Below are 23,616 nucleotides of genomic sequence, written 5' to 3' on the forward strand. Positions count from 1 at the left end.
AGGCCGGGCCGGAGCGGAGCCCGAGCGGAGCGGGGCGGCGGCCAGGCGGGGGGCGCGGGCCGGCGGAAGATGGCGAACGTGGGGCTGCAGTTCCAGGCGAGCGCCGGGGACGCGGACCCGCAGAGCCGGCCGCTGCTGCTGCTGGGGCAGCTGCACCACCTGCACCGCGTGCCCTGGAGCCACGTCCGCGGGAAGCTGCAGCCCCGGGTCACCGAGGAGGTGAGCGGGCCGCGCGGCCGCCCGGAGGCCCCGCCCGGCGCCCGCAGGGGCGCGAGGCCAGCCCGGGAGGCGCGGGGGGGGAGCTTCCCCCCCCGGAACCGCCCCCAGGCGCTGCCTTCGAGGGGCCCCGCGGCCCTGCCGGGGGAGCCGGCCGCCCGCTCCCGGAAGCCCTCCCGGTGGCACCTGGCTGGGGCCCACCCCGGTGCGGTGCGGGGTCGCGGCGTTTGAAGCCCGGCGGGCCCAGCCTGGCCTTTTAAATCCCCACGGCTTAATCCCACAAGGGTGGAACCGTGCCAGCAGACACACACACGCTGAGCTGCAGCGAGAGGCCACACATCTTAATTAGGGACCGTGGGTGCCCCGGGAAGCCGCCGCAGCGCCGGTTTAGCCTCGCAAGCGCCGCCCGCAGGGCCCGGCTGCCGGCATGCGGACTGTCTGATGGCTGGCGTCTGTCTCTTGTCTCTCCCCCTCCCGTCCAGCTCTGGCAGACCGCTCTAAGCACGCTCAACCCCAACCCCACGGACAGCTGCCCCCTGTACCTGAACTATGCCACCGTGGCCGCCCTGCCCTCCCGGGTGAGCCGGCACAACAGCCCCTCGGCCGCCCACTTCGTCACCCGCCTGGTGCGCACCTGCCTGCCGCCCGGGACCCATCGGTGCATTCTGGTGAGTGCCCACGGCCATCCTCGGACTCGTGGGGAGCGGGTGTCCCCGTAGCTCCGCCCCGGTGCGGGCAGGGCACCCGGGCTCGCAGGACCCCCGACGTGGACGTGCCGCCACAGCCCAGGACGTCGTCACCCCTGCTTGCAGACAGGGAAACTGAGGTCGAGAGGCTAGGCCATTTGCCCCAGATCAGTTTCGGTGGTCGATCTGAGCCTCAGACCCAGATTTCCTGAGCCCACGCCCCTCCACGTCCCACTTTCCCGCCTCGGAGGCAGTCCGCATCTGGTGGCTGATGTTTTCTTTCTCCCAGGGCTGGACGGTGGCTCCCCGAAGGCCCCCGCATGGCGGCTCTGCTGGGCCCCTCTGTCCCGAGTGTAGCTCCTCCCCGGGCTCGCTCCCGCGGGTCTGTCCCCGCTCACGGCTCTGCCTCTCTGTGCTGCAGGTGGTCTGCGAGCGCTCGGACGCCTTCGCCTCTGCCTGCGCCCTGGCCCGGGCCTTCCCGCTCTTCACCCACCGCTCCGGGGCTGCCCGGCGTGCAGACAAGAAGACGGTGACGGTGGAGTTTTTCCTGGTGGGACAAGACAACGGGCCAGTGGAGGTGTCCACTCTGCAAGTGGGTGTCCGGGCGTTCGCCCTGGGTCCCTGGGCCCGCACGCGCTGGGGCAGCTGGAAGGGGAGGACGGTGGCAGTGGGATGCAGCAGCAACAGCCCCGGGGGGCCCGGAGGCCTTTCCAAACCCGGGCAGCTGGCCCCCTTCCTCGGGGGTGGGGGCTTCCTGGTCAGGACTCAGGCCTCTCGACCGGTATTTCTTGAGCACCTACCCAGCACCAGGCGCTCTCCTGTTTAATCCTGAGAATCCCCTCCCTCTGTGGCGCACTTTTACATATGTTATTTCCTTGGATCATAATCCTTTTGAGGCCAGCAAGGCTGGGAGGGACTCCAGGTTAGGAGTCCTGGTCTGGGCCGACTGGCAGGTTCCATCCCCGTGGCGAGTGTCCCAGACCCCGTGGCCGTGACCTCACCCTCCCCACCCCCACTGAGACCCAGGCTGTCCTTCCTACCCCACCCCTCACTGCTGTCCCAGGCCAGCACCCCTCACCGACTGCCTCCTCCGCCTGGATCCTTTGCTCTAGAAGGAGAGGACATGCTTCTGTCTCTACCATCTTGCAACAGCTCCTTTTTTCCTTCCATTGATTTCCAAACGTTGAAAAAACACGGTCTAATTGTTTTGCCTTTCTTAACTCCCTTTCCCCCTCAGCCTACCCAAATCGAGTTTCCACCCCGCATCCTGACATTGATTTTTTAAGGAGCCTGTCTGCTGGACTTAAATATTGGTCGTCCCATTTGTCATCCCCCCGACCTTGAAGGGTCTGCCCCACCCAGAGCCATGCCTCCTTCCCACGCCCCCTCCCGCCTGCTGCCTCTACATCCCCTTTCCAGAGCATTCCCACATTCCGATCTCACTTCCTCTCATCTGGGTTCTCCGAGCGCCTGTGGGCTCCATCCCACAGACGGGCACCGACGACCACCCCTCCCCTCTAGCGGCAGGGCATTCCTTCTGAGTTCCCGGCCTGAGCAGCACCCTGGACCCCCCACATCCTCCAAGCCCTTCTCCTCCCTCCCCGCTGGCCATGGTGGACTGACTTTCTGTCCTCCTCAGCTTCCCTCTCCAGGTCCTACCTGCTCCGGGTCTGCCCACGTCCCTTTCCACGGGGAGCTGGCTGGCTGACATGGCCTCGCTTGAAGTCGGGCCCTCTGCCCGCTGAGTGCCATCCCACCTGACATGACACATCTCTGCTTAGCTTCTGCGCCCTGCACTGGGGTGGGAGCTTCAGGAGGGCAGGGACCTGGTCTGTGGTCCCAGCAGGGGCCCAACATGTGACGAGGACGGTTGGGTTGGTGGGTCTCCTTGACCCCCACATCCAGTGCATCCTCCTCTGCCCACTGCCACTGTCTTGCGGAGCCCCCACCCACGCCCCATTGCTCTCCTGGGCCATTGTGGCCGCCTCCTCACTGGTCTTGCTGCCTCCAGATGCCCTCCATCCACTTCCCCTTCCCATGGCTGCTCGTAGCTTGTGTAGACGTGGACTGCCTACTGAGTCCTCTCAACAGCCCTAGGAGGTGGGACCGTTGTCCTTTCCACCGTCGGGCTGAGCAGACTGAGGCTCGGAGATGCTAGGTGACTTACTGGGGCCACACCAGCAAGGGGCAGAGCCAGGTCTTAACCACTGCCGCTGTCTGTCAGCTCTCTTTCCCGTCTGTCTTGGATCGTGAGCACAGAAACCTCAGGCACCCCGGGTGGCCTTTTCCATACTATGGAGACCTCCTCAGCACTGCCCCCCGCAAGTCCTCTTCCCCCCCGGTCCCTGTGGTCTCTCATACCCTCCTCCCCTGTTGTGTTTAATGGAGTGAGGTGTGATTCTCTGCTGGGCTGGAGTACCTTGGACATCTTTGAATTCCCCGAGTCTAGTGTGGAGCCTGGCACACAGTAGGTGCTCATAGAAACACGGGTGGAATGAATGAATGAACGAATGAATGATCGATCCTGGGGCACGATGAGGCACAAGTTCTTCCCCAGGGTCACGAGGCTCGGTGGCGGCGGAGGGGCACTGGGAGCCTCCCCCGGGCTCCCCCGCAGATGCTGTGTGCCCTCTCACCCAGCCAGGCTGCAGCGGGGGCTCTGAGCCCACGGAGGGCTGCTAGGCGAGCGCCCGGCCTTCTTAGAGACGAGTCTTAGGGTGCTGACGCACTTCCCAGACAGCGACCACAGGCTGCGTCAGAGATGAGCAATGGTCTCTGCGACGCCCACAGACAGGGACCCTCGGCCTCCCAGAGGAGAGCCCGCTGTCAGGCGGAGGGGACCACACGGTCACATCTCATATCTGAGCTGTCAAGTCCTGTGTCCCTGCCTTTGAGGCTTGGGGGTTTAATTACCTCCGGGAGGCAGAAGCTCTCCGAGCCATTCAGCAGGGCCTGGAAGGCGGCTGGGTTGGCTCAGTGGACCCAGAGCCTGCCCTCCCTGGCGCCGGGGCGCTGGGCAGGTGATGATAAACTCGATGCTCTCTGCACCCCACTGCACCTGCACGGCTTTGCTCTTTCAGTATCACCTCTTCCCAGCACACAGGGAAGAGGCGGCCGGCCAGCCCCGTGGCCGAAGCTCGGGGGTGGGGGTGGGCATGGGGGTGGGGCAGGCGGCGCCGTGGGCAGCAGCTAGGCAGAGATGAACGAGAAGGCAAAGACCTTCCAGAATCAGCGCTGAAGCAAAAGTGGGACAGAAGTTCTTTGCAGAAAGTAGGGGTGGGGCCGGGGAGGGCGGCCAGCATGGGGCCTGGGGCGGCTCCTGTGTTTGAGCACGCAGGGGACGGTGTCAGGTCCCTGCTCCCTTCTGGGCTCTGGGCCAACATATGAGCCGCCTGAGGCCGGGTCTGTGCGTTCTTCCCTCCGCACTCCATACCCAGAGCCGTGCGGCATCGGATGGCCAGGAACACAAGGGCAGGGAGTCTGTGACACACTCCCATGGGGCTCACGTGAGAAAAACGCCACCCTCACGGCCGGAGCGCCCAAGGGGGACCAGCGGGCGCTGGGGTGCAGGACAAAGAGAACTTCTCCTCCTTTGGGAGGATCCAGAGAAGCTTCTGGAAGGCACGGCCTTTAAGAAGTGCCACAAAGGATGGCCAGGATCTTGACAAAAGGAGAAGGGAGGGTGTATCAGTCGGCTCCAGTGGCCATAAGAAAATACCGCCGACGGGGTGGCTTCACCTCTCAGGGTTCTGGAGGCCGTCTGAGATGAGGGAGGGTCTGATGAGGACTCCCTGCCTGGTTTGCGGGTGGTGGCCTTCTGGCCGTGCCCTCCCTCCCTCTTCCCGTGAGGGCGCTAATCCCATCATGGGCCCCATCCTCCTGACCTCACCTAAACCTGACCACTGCGGGGGTAGGGCTTCAACATATGAGTTTAGGGGCGATGCAGACATTCAGCCCCTAGCAAAGGACAACACTTCCCCCAAGAGAGGACATGGGACTGCCAGGCGCCCGAGGCAGGAATGCCCAGCGTGCGTTCAGGGCCGGGCACAGGACCGCCTGCCGCCAGGATGAGGGGAGTAAGCAGCAGATGAGGCCTGGAAGGGGAGGTGGGCCCCACTGACACCAGGTGGGGGTGCCAGGCTGAAGGATTCTCGTGTAACCTGGAGGCGAGGTGCAGAGTCGTGTGGAACTTTCTGTGGACAGCAGGGCGGGTCACAGGCACCGGGAAGACAGCAGCGGCACTGTGAGTCTTGTTTCCCCCGACCTGCCCCTCGACACCCTGTCAGCAGCCCCGAAACCTCCCCCGGGTGGCATGTGCTACTGATGCCTTTGGTCCCTGGGGCAACGGACAGGGAGGGACAGCCCTTCCTAGCTGGTCCTAGGTCCCCAGTGACAGCCTCTGGTTTCTTTCCCCAGTGCTTAGCAAACGCCACGGAAGGCGTGCGGCTGGCTGCCCGTATCGTGGACACTCCCTGCAACGAGATGAACACAGACACCTTCCTCGAGGTTCGTGGCCCCAGGGAGTCATGCCAGGGTGGGGCCAGGGTGGGCGAGACGTTGATAGACCCCAAGGAAGTCAGGGGATACCCAGGGCTGGAGGGGGACAGTGCCTACAGCCTCGGCACCCTACCTGGGGACGCCTGGGGCTGCCACGGACAGAGTCTTGCTGTCCACCCAGCTGCGAGGGGCCCCCAGGCCTCAGTGGAGGGGGGAGGGAGGACAGAGCCTCCTCCTCAAGGCCTTTCTGCAGGACCGCAGCCATGATCTACTGTAGTTTAGAGGGTGAATCTTCTGTCCTGGATTTAATCGTGCTCCAAGCCGAGAGAGTTGAGGCCCTGGCTTCTGAGCCTGCTCCTTTCCGCCACGCGGGCGTCGGTTCATCCCTGGTCCTGAGCCTCGGCCTCGCCTTGACTTAAGCCATCTTCACGTGTCTTTGTGTTGTTTTTTCCATGAACGTGTCCAGGAGATTAAGAAAGTTGGAAAAGATCTGGGGATCACCCCAACGATCATCCGAGATGAGGAGCTAAAGACGAGAGGCTTTGGAGGTGGGTAGGGTTGGGCCTTACGGGCCGTGGCGTCAGGCTGGTCCTGGGTGCTGGGGGTGGCAGGGTGGCTGTGGGTCACGCACTGCGATGCCTCAAGCTTCCCTTGAAAGGAGCCAGCCTTTGTCCAACCCCAAGGCCAGACCTTGGGAAGCGGACCATCTCTGGGGGAGAAAGGAGGCGCTGATTCAGACTCTGGAAGCTGCAGCGTCCAAGTCCTTCCCCAGCCCACTCCCTGTCCGCAAGGGCTGCTGTCCTGGCTGCCTGGGCCAACTCAGCAGGACCTTTCTGCTCCTTGAGCACACAAGCCCACGTTCACATCAGGGCCTCATCATTATGGCTCTCTTTCTCTGGAGTCCTTCCCCAAGATACTCTCACAGAGGGGCCATCAGACCCTGAACATCCTGGGTCGAATCTACCTCCTCAGAGGGCCTTTCCTGATGACCAGACCCATCCTCCCTGGCCCCCAGGCACTGGAGATATGGTGACAAGTATAGGCACTTTCAGTCTGGCTGGGGGAGGGTCACCACACTCCTCATCTATGGCTGCCAAACAAATTACCCCAGAAGGAAGCAACTGAAGGCAACATATGGTCCTATGGGCGGGGAATCAGGCATGGCTGGGCTGGATCCCGGGCCCAGGGTCCCTGCCACGTGGAGACCAGCATGTTGATTAGGTCAGCAGTCATCTGAAGTCTCAACCGGGGCCGGTGATGTGGTCCCAGCCAGGCTCACTCACGGTGCTGTCACCAGGCCTTGGGGCCTTGCTGGCTGTTCCTTGTCATCCGGGCCTCTCCTTGAGCAGCTCACGAGTAGCAGCTGCTTCCCTCAGAGCAAGGTTTCTGGGCGAGGAAGAGTGAGCAAGCAAGAAGGAGGCAAGGTCTTTTTTTGCAACGTAGTCTTGGAAGTGGTATCTCATCATTTCTGCTGTATCCAGAAGCGAGACGCAAGGTTCCAGCCACACTGAGAGAGAGGGGATCCCAGAGGCAGGGATCGGAGGGGGCTATCCTAGAGGTGCCTACCACACAACACATAAACCAGCGACAAGTGGAGGCAGAGGCTGTGAAGGTCAGGGAAATCTTCACAGAGGAGATGGCATTTACGGCGGGTTTTGCAGGATATATGGGAGTTTGTCAGGCAGCCATTATTGGCTCTCATTCAGTTCAGTTGCCGGGGGCCTTGAGGCCTGGTCTCTGCCCACAAGAGGCTTTCTTGAGGAGACAGGGCACGTACACCCCAGGGCAAGGCAGTGGTGGGAGCAGGCTCGGAAAGGGTGGTGCGGCGCCGAGTGCACAGAGGGCTCAGGGAGGGGCGAACGAGCGTGGGCTGGAGTGGCCTTGAAGCATTATCCAAAAATCATTTCATTCTGCAACCCTGTTCATTTCTTTCTGGGAATGATACACTTTTGTTTTGTTTTTTTCTCAGCGGGTTTTCTTGCCTAATGATACTTCGCACGGAATTCGTTTGCAGTCCCAGAGCATTGGAACTAATTTGCCTTCCCCCATCCCATGCTGGCCAGGGGGCAGGACAGGGGGCAGGGAGCTCGGGCTTGGACTGCACACTCTCCAGGAGAAATATTCACACGCCAGTGGGTATTTCCGGGGGAGAGCTGTTGTTTCTGGGGGGCTGCTGGGAGTTCTCTGCGCAGTTCAACCTGAGCCCAGCTGACGCTCTCCCTGTGCTTTCTGTAGGAATCTATGGTGTCGGCAAGGCTGCCGTCCACCCCCCAGCGCTGGCCGTCCTCAGCCACACCCCAGAAGGAGCCACGCAAACCATTGCGTGGGTGGGCAAAGGGATCGTCTATGACACCGGGGGTCTGAGCATCAAAGGGAAGGTGAGGTGCTGGGGCCAGTGCTTGGGCGGGTCCCAGGGTGGGGGGGCTCTCGGGGGCCTCATCAGCTCTCAGAGGCACCGGAGGAAGACAGTGAGCAAGGCTTCTGGGACCTTGGCATTGGGGCGTGCCTCTGGGGAGCCAGGTTCGGGAGGAGTCGGCGGGGCTGATTCCTTTTCTGAGGGGGGGACAGTTTCATGTCCACACTCCAGACAGGGGTCTGGAAACAAAAAGTCTGGACAAGATCCAGAGAAAAGCCACAGAAATGATTAAAAGGCTGGAAAACGAGCCCAAGAAGGCAAGGTTCAAGGACTCGGTGGTTCTGTCTGAAGAGAAGGGCGTGGGGTGGTGCCCATGGTCCCCACGACCAACAAGCTTTCCACGGATAGAATGCTTAGTGCGATCTGCATGAGCCCACTCGGAGAACAGGCACCCTGGTGAAGGCCAGAGGGGTTTGGCCCCACGAGCAAGCCGCCCGCCGGTGTTCCTGTGAGGCCTGGCGGCAGAAGTCTCTCCTATGGGTGGCCTTTAAGTAGGGTCGTCTCAGGAGGCTGGACACTTAAGGGCGCCAGTCGTGGTCGCATCTCTCGGCCACTGAGCTGCCTGCCCTCCTCCACGCCCAGCACGTTCGGGCCTGCTGCGTGCTGGGAGCCGAGATGGCCCCAGGAGGAGGAGGAGGGACACATCTTCATCTGCTCATGTCCCACACTTGGGTTGAGCAACCACTGGGCACCGAGCCTGGGCTGGGCTCTATGGTGCCAGGACTCGGAAGGCCTGGGAAGGAGCAGGTGTGTGAAATCTGTGCCCCAGGAGACCAGGAAGAAGAGAGCCAACCTTCCCAGAGAGAAGGCTCTAGAAGAGAGAGCAGACCTCGAGAGCTGGCAGCCAGTGTGGCTCACAGATACGTCCTGTTGGCCCAAGGGCTGGTCTATAATTTGAATTAGTTACCAACATTTAAAAAACAGGAAAAATTCTCGCAGAACACTGGCTATCTGACCTTTTGTAAACTGAGGAGATCCGGCAGTATGGGCCCTCCATCTCCACCTGGAGGCATCCCGCCGGAGCCAAGAAGCACTGCCCCGTGGATGGAGCCGCACGGTCTGGTTCGCCGCGGCTCCGGCGCTTTCTGACCTGAGCCCTGGTGTTGGTCAATGTTTCGGGGGGAGATCATGCGTTACCATTTGCACTGCTAGCCAGTCTAGTGCATTTGCGACCTAGAGTGGATGGTCTGTTCCTTTTTTTTTGTTTTTAAACATCCCTCCTCCCATAAACATTATTTTCAGGCCTAATCAGGAAATGATCGGAGAATAAAGGTTTAAAAAAGAAACAAACACCAACAGTGAATTCACCTTTATTGAATTCCATACGTATTATCACGCCAGTAAAAAAATGAAAATAAGTATTACAGGGCTGCCCGACCAGCTCAGTCGGTGGAGCATGCGACTCTTGATCTCGGGGTCGTGAGTTCGAGCCCCATGTGGGGTGCAGAGATGACTTAAAAATAGAATCTTTAAATAAGTAAGTAAATAAATATATAAATATTACAGCACACATAAAACAGCAATAGATCAATACTTTTAAATTACATTAATGTGATTTTTTGGATAGAAAGAATGCCTCCCTATTGGTCTGTTGTGGTAAAAGGAGTGTTAGCACTATAGTGTCTGTTCGGAGGCCTTCGCTTCTGTAGATTTGCCAATGACTTTATCAAAATTTTACACATCTCTACACTTACCAGGGACCGAGATTGGTCAGTCCATCGGCACTCATGGTTGATCCCAAAACACTGTTAATTTGAATTAGGAAGAGTTTCTGTCGCACGAAACAATCTGTACACCGATACCCAGGAAAAGTCTTTCACATAAGGATCACTTGGCAGAGACTGCCCCAAACCCCATTTCCCAAGAAACTCCAGAAATCGCGATACTGTCCGTGTCTGCAGTTCTCTGAAACTGATTCTAGCGGCCTTCACAGGTCCGTGGAGTAAAATCGTGTTAAACACAAGCCCAGTGGCTCACATAGACTGAGGGAGGCCGGGAGGCCCAGGCTCCCTGTACCCGTGGGTTTGCTCCGAGTCCACTGTGGAGGCAGGACCGTGAGGAGTCACAGACGCCGGCCCCGCCTCGCTGTCCGCCGGAAGGCACGCTGCCGTCTATCCAGCCAGCCCTGTACCTGGCAAAAGATAAGTAGCTAGAATAGGTGGGTTTGAACGTTTTATCTGTATGATTAGAACTCACTTCGACAGATTTTTCGGGAGAACCATTTTCCCACTGATGACAGCAGGACGACGGACTTTGAGTTGATTACTTACTGTTTGCAGACTCTCCACAGCCAGTGCGCCCCTCTGGTTGCGTCTGGTACTGGCCAGCCCTCTCTCTCACCCGCCATGCTGGCTGGCTCTTGTCCTGGAGGACAAGGTAGGGTAGGGTAGGAGCGGGTAGAATTCCCAGCTCCTTCCTCCTGGGAGTAGATGTTGGCTTGTTGGAGGGCCAGAGTGAGAAGCAGGGGCTCCCGATAATTAGTCCTTTTACTGGGGGCACCAGACCCAATCCTGCAGGAGTCACCGCTCCATCTCCAAAGACTTCAAAGGCAAATCAGGATCAGTGTGAATGCAGGTCTCAAATGTCTTAGTCTCAGGACCCCTTCCTTTCTTAACAAGTATTGATCCCAAGGGGATTTTTTTTTTTTTAATCAGAGTGATATTTAACAGACGTAGATATTTACCCTACTAGAAATAAAGACTGGGAAAGATACTTAGTAATTTCTTTTAATATAACAATATAAATCCATTGCATGTTAATGTAAATAATATAATCTTATGAAAATAACTATATTTTCCAAAATGAAAAGACATGAGTGAGAAGAGTGGCATGGTTTACATTTTGCTGATCTCTCTCCTATCTGCCTTGATAGAAGAGGGCTGTGATCGTGTATCTGCTTCTGCATTGAGTCTCTTGTGATACGTTGTCTGAGTTGAAATATAAAAAGAAAATCGGGCCTCACTTACTTTGTAGTTGGAAAAGGGAGAAATAGTTTAGTGCCCTTTACAAATAACTAAGGACATTCTTCTTTGCTATTACACCAAAACTCGACAAGTGGGAGTCTCGGAAAGGTGAGGGATTGGTGCGGGATCAGAAACCATGTCAGTGAGTCTTTGCACCCTGTTACTTAATATCTACGGTCTACCTTGAACTGTGAAAGCATGATTTTGTAATATCATGCATGGGTCATCCAGAAGACATCGTTCACGGAGTTACACAGACCCTCCAAGTTGTGGCCCAACACAGGATGTTTTTAAAAGTCACACTTGGTACCACCATCCGTCTCATTTTAAAAATCGCTGAGTATGGGGCGCCTGGGTGGCTCAGTCATTAAGCGTCTGCCCTCGGCTCAGGTCATGATCCCAGGGTCCTGGGACCGAGCCCTGCATCGGGTTCCCTGCTCTGCGGGAAGCCTGCTTCTCCCTCTCCCACTCCCCCTGCTTGTGTTCCCTCTCTCGCTGTGTCTCTCTCTGTCAAATAAATAAAATCTTCAAAAAAAAAAAAATCGCTGAGCATTAGAAAGCCGTCACGGAGACAGAAGATACAGGTTTTCCAAAATTGCGATTTTTTTTTGCTTGAAAGCTCAAATTTTCCCACTGGCACCAACTATGGTCAGCTGTTCCCCTGGACGTGAGAGGTTCGCTTCTGCTGGACACCTGAGTCCGAATAACCCGTCATGTGTCAGTTGTTCTTTGAATTAAAACGGTGTTCTGGAGCACAGAGCCCAGCTGAGCTGAGCCCCGGGAGACCGTCCGTGGCTTCTGCTCTGACTGCCCGGCCTGGGGACAGTGGGGGTGCTCGGTGCGTGCACCTTCTGTTCCATCACAGGGAATCTTGCAAACAGCTGTACTCAGCAGTTGAGCTTTTGAAAAATCCATCATTCTACCCCTTCAGCAAGGAGACTCAAGTGGAGTTGGCTGTGCTTTATTTTCCTGGAGGGCGGAGGCGAGTCTGGGAACCGTCCCTGCCGTGGCTGGACGCGCCACCGCTCTGCTGCATTGCACGAGTGTCAACCCCGCAAAACGGGGGTTTCGGAAATCGCCTCTTTCAGAAAAATAGGAGCAACGTGTGGGGAATCTGCAAAGCTCACACAGTCCATTGAGTTACACTTGCAGTTTGGCGTTTGTTCGGTCTGCGGTTGGGAAGCCACCCCAGTGACAGGGAGACACAATTTCAGTGACCATCTTGAGCTATTCTGCATGGGCCGTTTTGCTGGTGGTTTGATTCCGGATCTGAGGCCCCGTTTTTCCATTTAAACAATCCTGTGCTTTCTCACCGATTAGGTCAAAGAGACAGCTTATTTTCAATAGTGCTAGCTGGGTCATTTTCACTCAATTTAATTGTAAAAGCAGCTCGGTTTATGTCTAAAAATACTTTCCATTAAAACTCGAGGCTTGTGTAATCCGATAAGGGTTCGAAAAAATCACTCCGTCCATTTCAAACCCAAATCCTGCATCTGATGACCTGTTGTTAATTTAAAGTATGAACTTGTCAATTAGAGCTGGGAACCTATAAAATGTAAAAATGTGTAACCACTCTCAACCCGTTTGTAGAAAATCACAGCTCCCTCTGCGGCAGGAGGGAGCCTCCGCCACTCACGGCCCTCATTAGACGCCGACAGAGCGGGCGGTGGGGTGGGGTCAGGGACGTGACGGTGACATTGGGGAAGAGTTCACATGAACCTGAGCCGATTGTTCGAGACAGTGACGTCAAGGAGCAGAGCTGAGGCCGAAAGTGTCGCCGAGGCCAGGCGGTGACCTGGGCAGGGTGGTCTGCTGCAGAAAGGTGGTCTGGGTGGTGGCGGGAGCAAGGGAGGCTGGTGCACAGAGGAAGATGGACGGTCCTGGGGGAGGACGCGGTATGAGGGGGAAGGCACGTGGTGCCTGGTTTTAACCTGCTGCGTGGCCACTGCAAGCCCCCCTGGGACTGGGGTGCAGGGGTGCTGGCTGGGAGGTCAGACCTCAGGGCAGTGTGAAGGAGGGCAGTGTGAAGGGGGGCAGGCCTGACGTAAAGCTCTGGGGCTCTTCCTGGGACCGGGCCTGCAGGAGACGAGTAGAAGTGGGAGGGCTAGCAAAGGGAGCAGGGGGTGTGGGAGGGGGCCGTCGTGGGAACCAGATCAAGGCCCCGTCCCTCTGCAGGGTGCAGCCACCCCGGGGCCCTCTGCAGGGTGCACGCCGGCCGGGCACCACGTGCATCACACGCGGGCACAGCCCTCTGCCAGCAAGTGGGGATCAGAGAGCTCCGGAAGCCAGGAGACGCCGCTCCCGTGTGCCCCCCACGTTGAGCGGGAATCATAGGGCCCCCGGGAGCCGGGCTGCTTGCCACTGTACTGCTGACCCAGCAGAGCAGGTGGCCTCAGGGAGCGGGCTCCTGGGAGAGGTGGGTGCGGGTGAGCAGCTGAGGTGTCCGGAGAGCTCAGGGACGGGGGGTTCCTTTGGGGGCCGTCTCAGGGTGAGGGTCTGATTGTACTTGTCGGCTGAGGGCTGAGGAATGGGAACCAGGAAAATGGGAAGGCTGACACCACGGAGGGGAGGAGCAAGGCCACAGCCCACGTGGCAGCTTTGGGCAGCTCCCGGGGTCCCCTTCCCCTCCCACCTCTGGTGCATCAGGAGCCCCCAAAGCTCTGCTCCAGCGGAAAGCGCCCATCACCTTCGCCGTTCTGTCCCATTGCTTCTGGAGACCAGCCACTCGACCAGTGAGAGTTTCGTGGGTTCTGTGTGTGCTCTGGGGACCCGGCAGCGGGTCGCGCAGGTCTGGGGGAGCTGTTCTGGGGCCCTTGCGTGCCGGGCAGGGGTGGGGCACTGTTGCCGGCGGGGCCGACATCCACTCACGCTCACTTCGTGCCCCCTCTGTGCCCCCTCCAGACCACCATGCCTGGGATGAAGAGGGACTGTGGGGGTGCCGCGGCTGTGCTGGGGGCCTTCAGAGCTGCCATCAAGCAGGTGAGTGTGGCCCCGCCCTCTGCAGTCCTCAGGATGGAGGGCTCCCCGGTGTGAGCTGCCCCTCCCTCTCCCCCAGGTCCCACACGGTGCTCCTGAGTCCCCACAGCTCCGTGTCTCTCTCCCTCCTCTGCACTGCCATACTGGACACCCCTGGGCTCCCAGAGCTCCCTGCCTTCCGCCGGGGCTGCTCCACCTGAGTGTGTCTCCTGGGGGTGTCACCTCTCCTGGGGTGTCACCTCTCCTGAGTGTCACCTCTCCTGGGGGTGTCAGCTCTCCTGGGGGTGTCACCTCTCCTGGGGGTGTCACCTCTCCTGAGTGTCACCTCTCCAGAGGGTGTCACCTCTCCTGGGGGTGTCACCTCTCCTGAGTGTCACTTCTCCTGAGTGTCACCTCTCCTGGGGGTGTCACCTCTCCTGGGGGTGTCACCTCTCCTGAGTGTCACCTCTCCTGAGGGTGTCACCTCTACTGAGTGTCACCTCTCCAGAGGGTGTCACCTCTCCTGGGGGTGTCACCTCTCCTGAGTGTCACCTCTCCTGGGGGTGTCACCTCTCCTGGGGGTGTCACCTCTCCTGAGTGTCACCTCTCCTGAGTGTCACCTCTCCAGAGGGTGTCACCTCTCCTGGGGGTGCAGTTGCTGGGTCATAGGGCAGCTCTATTTTCAACTTTCTGAGGAACCTCCATACAGGCTGCACCAGCTTGCCTTCCCACCAACAGTGTAGGAGCGTTCTCCTTTCTCCGCATCCTCACCTGTCCGGGGAGAGGACTGTCCGGACCCCCGCCCCCCTCCACCTCCAAGGGTGCTGCAGCGGGGTGCTGAGGGCCCCCTATCCCCCACTAAGGGCCACGGCCTAGAGGCTGCACTCCTTTTTTTTTTAATTTCAATTAATTAACATATAATGTATTATTGGTTTCAGAGATAGAGTTCAGTGATGTGTCAGTCTTATATCACACCCAGTGCCTGTTACATCATGTGCCCTCCGTAATGCCCATCACCCAGTTACCCCATCCCCCCCACCCCTCCCCTCCAGCAACTCTCAGTTTGTTTCCTAGAGTTAAGAGTTTCTTATGATTTGTCTCCCTCTCTGACTTCATCTTATTTTATTTTTCCCTCCATTCCCCTATGATCCTCTCTTTTCTTAAATTCCACATAACAGTGAGATCCTATGATAATTGTCTTTCTCTGATTGACTTATTTCGCTTAGCATAATATCCTCTAAGTTCCATCCACGTTGTTACAAATGGCAAGATTTCATTTTTTGATGGCTGAGTAATATTCCATTGGGTATATGTGTGTGTGTGTGTGTGTGTGTGTGTGTGTATACACCATATCTTTTTATTTTTAAATATTTTATTTATCTATTTGACAGAGAGAGACACAGCGAGAGAGGGGACACAAGCAGGGGGAGTGGGAGAGGGAGAAGCAGGCCCCCCGTGGAGCAGGGAGCCCAATGCGGGGCTCGATCCCAGAACCCTGGGATCATGACCTGAGCCGAAGGCAGACACTTAACGACTGAGTCACCCAGGCACCCCTACACCACATCTTCTTTATCCATTCATCTGTCGATGGACATCTGGGCTCTTTCCATAGTTTGGCTATTGTGGACATTGCTGCTGTGAACATTGGGGTGCAGGTGCCCCTTCGGATCACTACACTTGTATCTTTGGCGTAAATACCAGTACTGCAATTGCTGGATCGTATGGTAGCTCTATTTTCAACTTTTTGAGGAACCTCCATACTGTTTTCCAGAGTGGCTGCACCAGCTTGCATTCCCACCAACAGTGTAGGAGGGTTCCCCTTTCTCTGCATCCCCGCCAACATCTGTCCTTTCCTGACTTGTTAATTTTAGCCATTCTGACTGGTATGAGGTGGTATCTCATTGTGGTTTTGATTTGTATTTCCCTGATGCCGAGTGATGTTGAGCACTTTTTCATGGGTCTGTTGGCCATTTATATATCTTCTCTACAGAAATGTCTGTTCATGTCTTCTGCCCATTTCTTGATTGGATTCTTTGTTCTTTGGGTGTTGAGCTTGATAAGTTCTTTATAGATTTTGGATACTAGCCCTTTATCTGATAAAACATTTGCAGATATCTTCTTCCATTCTGTCCGTTGTCTTTTGGTTTTGTCGACTGTTTCCTTTGCTGGGCAAAAGCTTTTTATCTTGATGAAGTCCCAATAGTTCATTTTTGCCCTTGCTTCCCTTGCCTTTGGAGACATGTCTAGCAAGAAGTTGCTGCAGCTGAGGTCGAAGAAGTTGCTGCCTGTGTTCTCCTCTAGGATTTTGATGGACTCCTGTCTCACATTTAGATCTTTCATCCATTTTGAGTCTATTTTTGTGTGTGGTGTAAGAGAATGGTCCAGTTTCATTCTTCTGCATGTGGCTGTCCAATTTTCCCAACACCATTTGTTGAAGAGACTGCCTTTTTTCCATTGGACATTCTTTCCTGCTTTGTTGAAGATTAGTTGACCATAGAGTTGAGGGTCCATTTCTGGGCCTCTATTCTGTTCCATTGATCTATGTGTCTGTTTTTGGGCCAGGACCATACTGTCTTGATGATTACAGCTTTGTAATAGAGCTAAAAGTCCGGAATTGTGATGCCACCAGCTTTGCTTTTCTTTTTCAACATTCCTTTGGCTATTCGGGGTCTTTTCTGGTTCCATGCAAATTTTAGGATTATTTGTTCCAGCTCTGTGAAAAAAGTTGATGGTATTTTGATAGGGATTGTATTGAATGTGTAGACTGCTGTGGGTAGCATAGGTATTTTAACAATATTTGTTCTTCCAATCCATGAGCATGGAATATTTTTCCGTTTCTTTGTGTCTTCCTCAATTTCTTTCATGAGTGTTCAATAGTTTTCAGAGTATAGATCCTTTACCTCTTTGGTTAGGTTTATTCCTAGGTATCTTATGGTTTGGGGTGCAGTTGTAAATGGGATCGACTCCTTAATTTCTCTTTCTTCTGTCTCATTGTTAGTGTATAGAAATGCAACTGATTTCTGTGCATTGATTTTATCTCCTGCCACTTTGCTGAATTCCTGTATGACTTCTAGCAATTTTATGGTGGAATCTTTTGGGTTTTCCACATGGAGTATTATGTCATCTGCCAAGAGTGAGAGTTTGACTTCTTCTTTGCCAGTTTGGATGCCTTTTATTTCTTTTTGTTGTCTGATTGCTGTGGCTAGGACTTCTAGTACTATGTTGAATAGCAGTGGTGAGAGTGGGCATCCCTGCCATGTTCCTGACCTTAGGGGAAAAGCTCTCAGTTTTTCCCCTGTTGAGAATGATATTTGCTATGGGCTTTTCATATATGGCTTTTGAGGCATATTCCCTCTATCTGTACACTGTGAAGAGTTTTAATCAAGAAAGGATGCTGTACTTTGTCAAATGCTTTTTCTGCATCTATTGAGAGGATCATATGGTTCTTGTTCTTTCTTTTATTATTGTGGTGTATCACATTGATTGATTTGCGGATGTTGAACCAACCTTGCAGCCCAGGGATAAATCCCACTTGGTGGTGGTGAATAATCCTTTTAATGTGCTGTTGGATCCTATTGGCTAGTATTTGGTGAGAATTTTGGCATCCATGTTCATCAGGGATATTGGTCTGTAATTCTCCTTTTTGGTGGGGTTTTTATCTGGTTTTGGGATCAAGGTAATACTGGCCTCATAGAAAGAGTTTGGAAGTTTTCCTTCCATTTCTGTTCTTTGAAACCGCTTCAGAAGAATAGATATTAATTCTTCTTTAAATGTTTGGTAGAATTCCCCTGGGAAGCCGTCTGGCCCTGGCTCTTGTTTGTTGGGAGATTTTTGATGACTGCTTCAATTTCCTTGCTGGTTATGGGTCTGTTCAGGTTTTCTATTTCTTCCTGGTTCAGTTTTGGTAGTTTATATGTCTCTAGGAATGCATCCATTTCTTCCAGATTGCCTAATTTGTTGGCACATAGTTGCCCATAATATGTTGTTATAATTGTATGTCTTTGGTGTTGGTTGTGATCTCTCCTCTTTCATTCATGATTTTATTTATTTGGGTCCTTTCTCTAGAGTGTAACTGCAATTTTTGTAGGCCTTGATGTGAGCCACACAATAAATAATGGTGGGGATGCTTAGAACCCACAGAGTAAACTAAGAATCTGCACATCCATAAGTAGGAACCAAGCGTTGAATGAATAAGTAGTAGAGGAGAGGAGCACTGTTTCTCCCGAGAACCTCCCCATGCCCACTGCAGAGGAGGGATGGACACAGCACGTCACTGCAGGGCAGACAGCACTCTAGAAGCGAGCAAGAGCTGCTGGAACCCAAGTGCAGAAATGTCGTAGGAGTAGGATGGCTGGCGTGGCCAGGAGTGACTTAGAGGAACTCTGCCCAGTGGGGTCACTGTGTCCTCGCGGCATCACACCTCTGAGACAAAGTCCCAGGAAGAACATGGCGGGTCTCTGGGCGTCCGGCCGAGCACAGGTGGGGAGTGCAGGCCCCAGGAGACAGCGAGGCGTGAGGTCACCAAAGACGGAGGGCGGATCTCAGGAGTCCCAGATTGAGGAAACTGAGGGGACGGCCAAGTCCGTGTGCCCGGACTAGATCCGATCCCCAAGTCAGTGATGACTCCCCAGTGCAGACCAGTGCACGGGGCATGCCAGGTGTTGCCACTGGAGGGCGTGGGGGTCACAGTCAGGGATATCCAAGGATTGTTTGTACCATTTTTGCCAAACTTTAAGTTTGAAATTTTTTCAAAATTAGACGTTCTAACAGTTTTTAAAAGGAGAGGATGTGCGATGCGATGTTGGGCTTGCTGGGAGCAGGGAGCACCTGGTGCTGGGGCGGCCGTGACCCTCCAAGCCTCACATACCTAAAACCTCGGCCGCCTGCAGCTGCTTTTCAGTCCCCCTGGGGATCCCAAGACCTGTGTGTCTCACCCCTGCACCCCAATACCTGCCACATGAGCTCAGAACCACCTGCCCAAGGCTCGCAGCACCCTCTAAGCCGGCCTTCCCAAGGGGGACCCCACACCAGAATCAGCAGCACCCCAGACCTTCTGAATCCAAAATCGGGGGGTGGGCATCTGACAGGGTCAGGGACCGTGGTCTCTCCTCACCGCCCCGCTGTCCTGCCACAACATAATGCTTGCGCGTGCTCCGCAAACTCCTCTCGCCTCCGGGCCCAGACCCGACATGGCTCTCTCTGGGAAGACGTCAGGGCTCCCCGCCTTCCCTGGCAAGGTCCACCTGCCTCTCTAGCTTCAGAGCCCCTGGGGCCACCCTGTTGTTTCAAGGCCACATGTTGTCACAATTCATTTAATCCCAGCCACTCTTGGAGGGGTCTTCAAGCTGATGGGCTGCCCGGTGTCATGTTCCCTGGGAAGCGAGGGGGGCTTTCCCGGGCGCTGGGTGTCGGGCTCAGGCTCAAAGCCGTCCCAGCCCGGGGCCACGGCCCAGCCCATGCTGTGAGCCCGTGTTTACCTTCACTGGGGGCTCTGCACCTGTGGTGGAAGACTCACCTGTTGCAGAGATAAGGCTGCACCTGACAGCTGCGTGTGAGAGCCTGGAGGTGGCGGGAGGGGGCCTGGCGTGCCCCGTACCCAGAGGAGACGCGTCCTGGTTAAGGGCTCGGGTCCCGCAGGGATGGGGTGTGGGACCGCCACTCCCCCCACCACTGCCACCTGGGCAAGGCCGCCTTGGGGTTTTCTTGGGCAGGCTGAGGACCCGTGTGGGGTGGAAACCGCCTCCGCCTGTTTCATGCACATTTCTCAATGTACCAACGTCGTGTTTGGGCATCAGAAAACTAACTTCACACCTAAATTTCTGTGAGGCAAGTTCTCCCCAACCCCCGTGCACCTGTGTGTGTGTGACTTGCTTTGTGCAGCTGTGCTGAGCTCAGAGGGTTTGTGCAGTGGGAGATATTGATCGCTGACCACGTTTTGTGGACAGGAGGCAGGGGCTGAGCTGGCAGCCTGGCTCGTGCCCCGGGTAAGTGGTTGAGCCAGGATTAAAGCCGGGAGCCCAGCCCCACTCCCGGGCTCATTTCTGCATTGTTGGGCTCTGATGGAGGAGGCAAGACTCCCCAGATGGGGTGCTGCCAGAACTGCTGGGGAGTCTGCTCTCTGCTCCCTAGGGCTCTGTCTGTTTGCCCACGGGGGTGGGAGACTCTGGCCTGTCCTCCCTCCTCCGTGCACGGCCACCTGTAACAGGAGCCTCTGCCCATGTTCCCTCCAGGGTTTCAAAGACAACCTCCACGCTGTGTTCTGCTTGGCCGAAAACTCTGTGGGTCCCAACGCTACGAGGCCAGACGATATCCACCTGCTGTACTCAGGAAAGTAAGGCTGGCTCCCCTCACTCATTGGCTGCCTTCTGGGCTAGAACTCTTAGGGGCCCCTCTCCTTCCCAGGGCCAGGCTGGTCAGCCGGGGGGCTGATTTCACCCGGCTCACTCCAGCCAGAGGCACATCCTGTGGGGAGGATGCCCTGTCACAGGGGCCCCTGGGCAGTGGGCTACTTGCTCCCAGGGGCCCAGGGGGTGTCGGCCGCATCACTGGACAAGCTGTTGGGCTCCCTCAAGGTGCCTGGCATAGGATCCACCCTGCCTTAATGGGATGAGCCCTTCCCAACCTTTAGGCTTAAAGTTCTTTGTGCATCTGAAGCCCTGCCCGCCCCCCGCCCCACCGATTCCCTACTTGGGGGCCCTCCCTGCATTTCCCCCTTGAGGTCAGCCCTTGGACTGTTTCTTCTCAGCATAAGGACATGCCTAGAAGTCAGTGGGCAGCAGCTGGAGGAGCAGATGGCCCAGATTCACAATAGGAGAGTCCACTCAGCTCCCCATACAAGGGTGCCTGTCCCCAGGGAGACCCCCAGAGGTGCTTCCCTTTTTGCATTTACCCAGTGCCTGGCATTGGGGGCCAAGGGCTGGCCCAGCGCAGTTTACGCTGCCCACACAACCCTGTTCTCCCATCTTACAGATGAAGAAACCGAGGCACAGGGGCTGGGCGGCTTTCCCTGGCTCCCAGCAGGAGGGCAGTGGGGTGGGATTGACCTGCTGCCCTTTGCTCTGGCCCCTGGCCCTGCACTGCTGCAGGGGATGGGAGGGGCCCCCCGAGACGGTAGCTAGAGGGAAGAGGGCTCTAAATGGAGTCTCCCCAGTTCCAAAGGGACTCGCTCGCAGTGCCCCAGGGAGCACGATCCCTGAGCCGGGGTCTCTGCTGCGCCCCAGGACTGTGGAAATCAACAACACTGACGCGGAGGGCAGGCTGGTGCTGGCGGATGGTGTGTCCTACGCCTGCAAGGACCTGGGTGCCGACATCATCCTGGACGTGGCCACACTGACCGGAGCTCAGGTGGGCCACCTTGACTCTGGGGTGGGGGGTGCTGGTGCGGTCCCCTAATCGTCACGGCCTGGCCGAGGAGCAGGGAGCTCGTCCCTGGTGTCCAGCGTAGTGCAGGTGGCAGAACCCGTGGGCTGGGTCCCAGCGCCCGGACAGCTTAGGAAGCGTCCTCCCTGGTGGCGCGCTCACGCTCTCGTTCCTTCCCTCCCTCGCTTCTCGCTGCCCCTCCCCGCTGCTCCATCTTCCGCCTGCGGCTCCGGCCCTCCCTCCGGCCGGCCACCCTCCCAGGGCATTGCCACGGGCAAGTACCACGCCGCCGTGCTCACCAACAGCGCGGAGTGGGAGGCGGCCTGCGTGAAGGCCGGGAGGAGGTGCGGGGACCTGGTGCACCCCCTGGTCTACTGCCCCGAGCTGCACTTCAGCGAGTTCACCTCGGCCGTGGCCGACATGAAGAACTCCGTGGCGGTAGGTATCAGTGGTGCCCGCGCAGGGCGGAGGGGCAGGCGGAGCCCTGCCCTCGGGGAGCCCGGGGGACCCCAAGACATGGCAGCGGTGTGGATGAGGGTCCCCCCGCAGCGGGGCCCCAGATCCACGCTCAGGCTGGAAGCGTCCAGAGCGGGGACGTGTCTCTCACTGGTCTCCCCGCCAGCGCATCCACCAGGTCGGGCACCGGGGGTCCCCTCCCTGCTCCGGCGTCCGCTCCTTCTCCAGCCCCACCATCGCCCCGGGGAGAAGGCAGACCCCTTAACCCACATGCAAGGTCCTCGGGGCCCCTCTCCACAGTCTCCCGACATGGTCGGACCCTTCTTGTAGCCACCAGGGGAGGCGGTAGCTGAGGCTGGTGTGGTCGAGAGGGCACGGGGGTGCCCACTCAAGTCCAGGGGAAGCAGCCCCAAATGCCCTTAGGTGGAGGCCCTTCCCCACGCCCCCACTGCTGGGAACGGAAAGGTCACCGTGTGCCCTGCTGTCCCCCCAGGACCGGGACAACAGCCCCAGTTCCTGTGCCGGCCTTTTCATCGCCTCACACATCGGCTTTGACTGGCCTGGGGTCTGGGTCCACCTGGACATCGCCGCCCCGGTGCACGCCGTGAGTCCAGGCTCCCCCGTGGCGCTCTCCTCTCCCCCCTGCCCCCGACCCCCCTGCACACCCCGCACACTGGCCGGGCTGCTCCCGCCTCGCATGCATCCACAGCCCCTCTCTGGCTCCAGGCTGAGCTCATCCGAAGCCTTATGGGATGGGGGTCGCACTGCCTGTGGCCTGACCTCCGGCCAGTTGTGCCCCCAGCCTCTGGTCTCCCCGGCCCCGGGCAGAGTGCCTGCTGTGTCCGGCCCTTCTCCAGCCAGCCTGTCCTCAGCTGGAGGCCCAGAGCCCTCAGCTCCCCATTTCCCACCCATGAAGACCTGGGGCTTGGGACCAGAGCGCACAGAACCGTTCCACCACCCTGCCCCCCAGTCAGTCCTGAGTGTGACAGGATAGCAGGAAGGGGGGCCATAGGGCAAGTGGGGGGTGGACCGGGAGCCCCTTCCCGCAGAGATGGGCTTGCTGAGGGGGTCTGGCTCCGCCTGGCAGAGGGTTCCCAGCCTGCTCTTCGCCCACAGGGTGAGCGCGCCACGGGCTTTGGTGTGGCCCTCCTGCTGGCGCTCTTCGGCCGGGCCTCCGAGGACCCTCTGCTGAACCTGGTGTCCCCACTTGGCTGCGACGTGGATGCCCAGGAGGGGGATATGGAGAGGGACTCCAAGAGGCGCAGGCTCGTGTGAGGCCTGCCACTCCCCGGCCCCCCGTGACACAAGGCTCTTTACCTCACTTTGCACTGATTAATTTTAAGCAATCAGAAGATTATACCTTAAGATAGGCTTTGGTTTGTTTTTATTTTTAGTTGTCATGGTGATAGAAACAGCTCCTTCTTCTGTCTTAGAAGACAGCTTAGGGTCTGGAGGATGGCCCAGGGCAGGGGGGAAGCCCTGGGGCTCGCTGCTGTTCCAGTGACCTTCCAGCCTCCCTGCTGGTTTCCGAAGACTCTGCTCCCTCCTGGGGCCTCCGCACGACCTTGAGGCTCCAGGATGCATGGGTGGCCCTGACGCCTTGGCCAGGTGGCCTTTGGGCCTCCTGCCCCTGCTCAGTGCCCACAGTGGGTGCCCATGGCCTTATCTTTGGCCCCAGGCCCCACACATGGCACCCACATGATAGAGAGCTCAGGCCCCTGCTCCCGCCAGGGCAGTGGCAGCCCCCCCCCCCCACCGTGAAAGGGTGGACGTGACTTGTTTCAGGGACCCAATCTTATGGCCCAAGGGGAGTCTCTGGGCCCTTAGGATTCCCTGGAGGTTGAAGTAAATATGGCTGTATCACAGTACACCTTTGCCTCCGTCTCTTTGTCTCCCACCCTGGTTGAGAAACCCACCCTGAGGCCTGCCCGTGGCTCCGAGGCTCCAGCACTCCCACCTTGAAAACCAGCACCCTGCATCGAGAGGCGGCTTGGCAACCTCGCTTTTGCTGCCGCCGAGAGCGCTGGGGCCTGGGAAGGGACGGGAGGGGGGCCCGGGGACTCCGGGC

At 57.3% G+C, this 23,616-nt stretch overlaps 1 protein-coding gene across 1 annotated transcript; it reads left to right on the forward strand.

Annotated features, from left to right (window-relative positions):
- Nucleotides 1-23,416, forward strand: NPEPL1 (aminopeptidase like 1). The gene is made up of 12 exons (XM_036094424.2): nt 1-219; nt 699-884; nt 1,324-1,494; nt 5,319-5,408; nt 5,866-5,947; nt 7,635-7,777; nt 13,680-13,757; nt 19,964-20,064; nt 20,954-21,077; nt 21,354-21,530; nt 22,042-22,152; nt 22,665-23,416. Exons 1-12 carry the CDS (start codon nt 70-72, stop codon nt 22,821-22,823), a joined length of 1,572 nt encoding a protein of 523 aa, XP_035950317.1. The 5' UTR covers nt 1-69; the 3' UTR covers nt 22,824-23,416.
- The last annotated feature ends 200 nt before the right edge of the window (nt 23,417-23,616 follow it).

Source organism: Halichoerus grypus, chromosome 10 (assembly GCF_964656455.1).
Source record: "Halichoerus grypus chromosome 10, mHalGry1.hap1.1, whole genome shotgun sequence".
Classification (NCBI taxonomy): Eukaryota; Metazoa; Chordata; class Mammalia; order Carnivora; family Phocidae; genus Halichoerus; species Halichoerus grypus.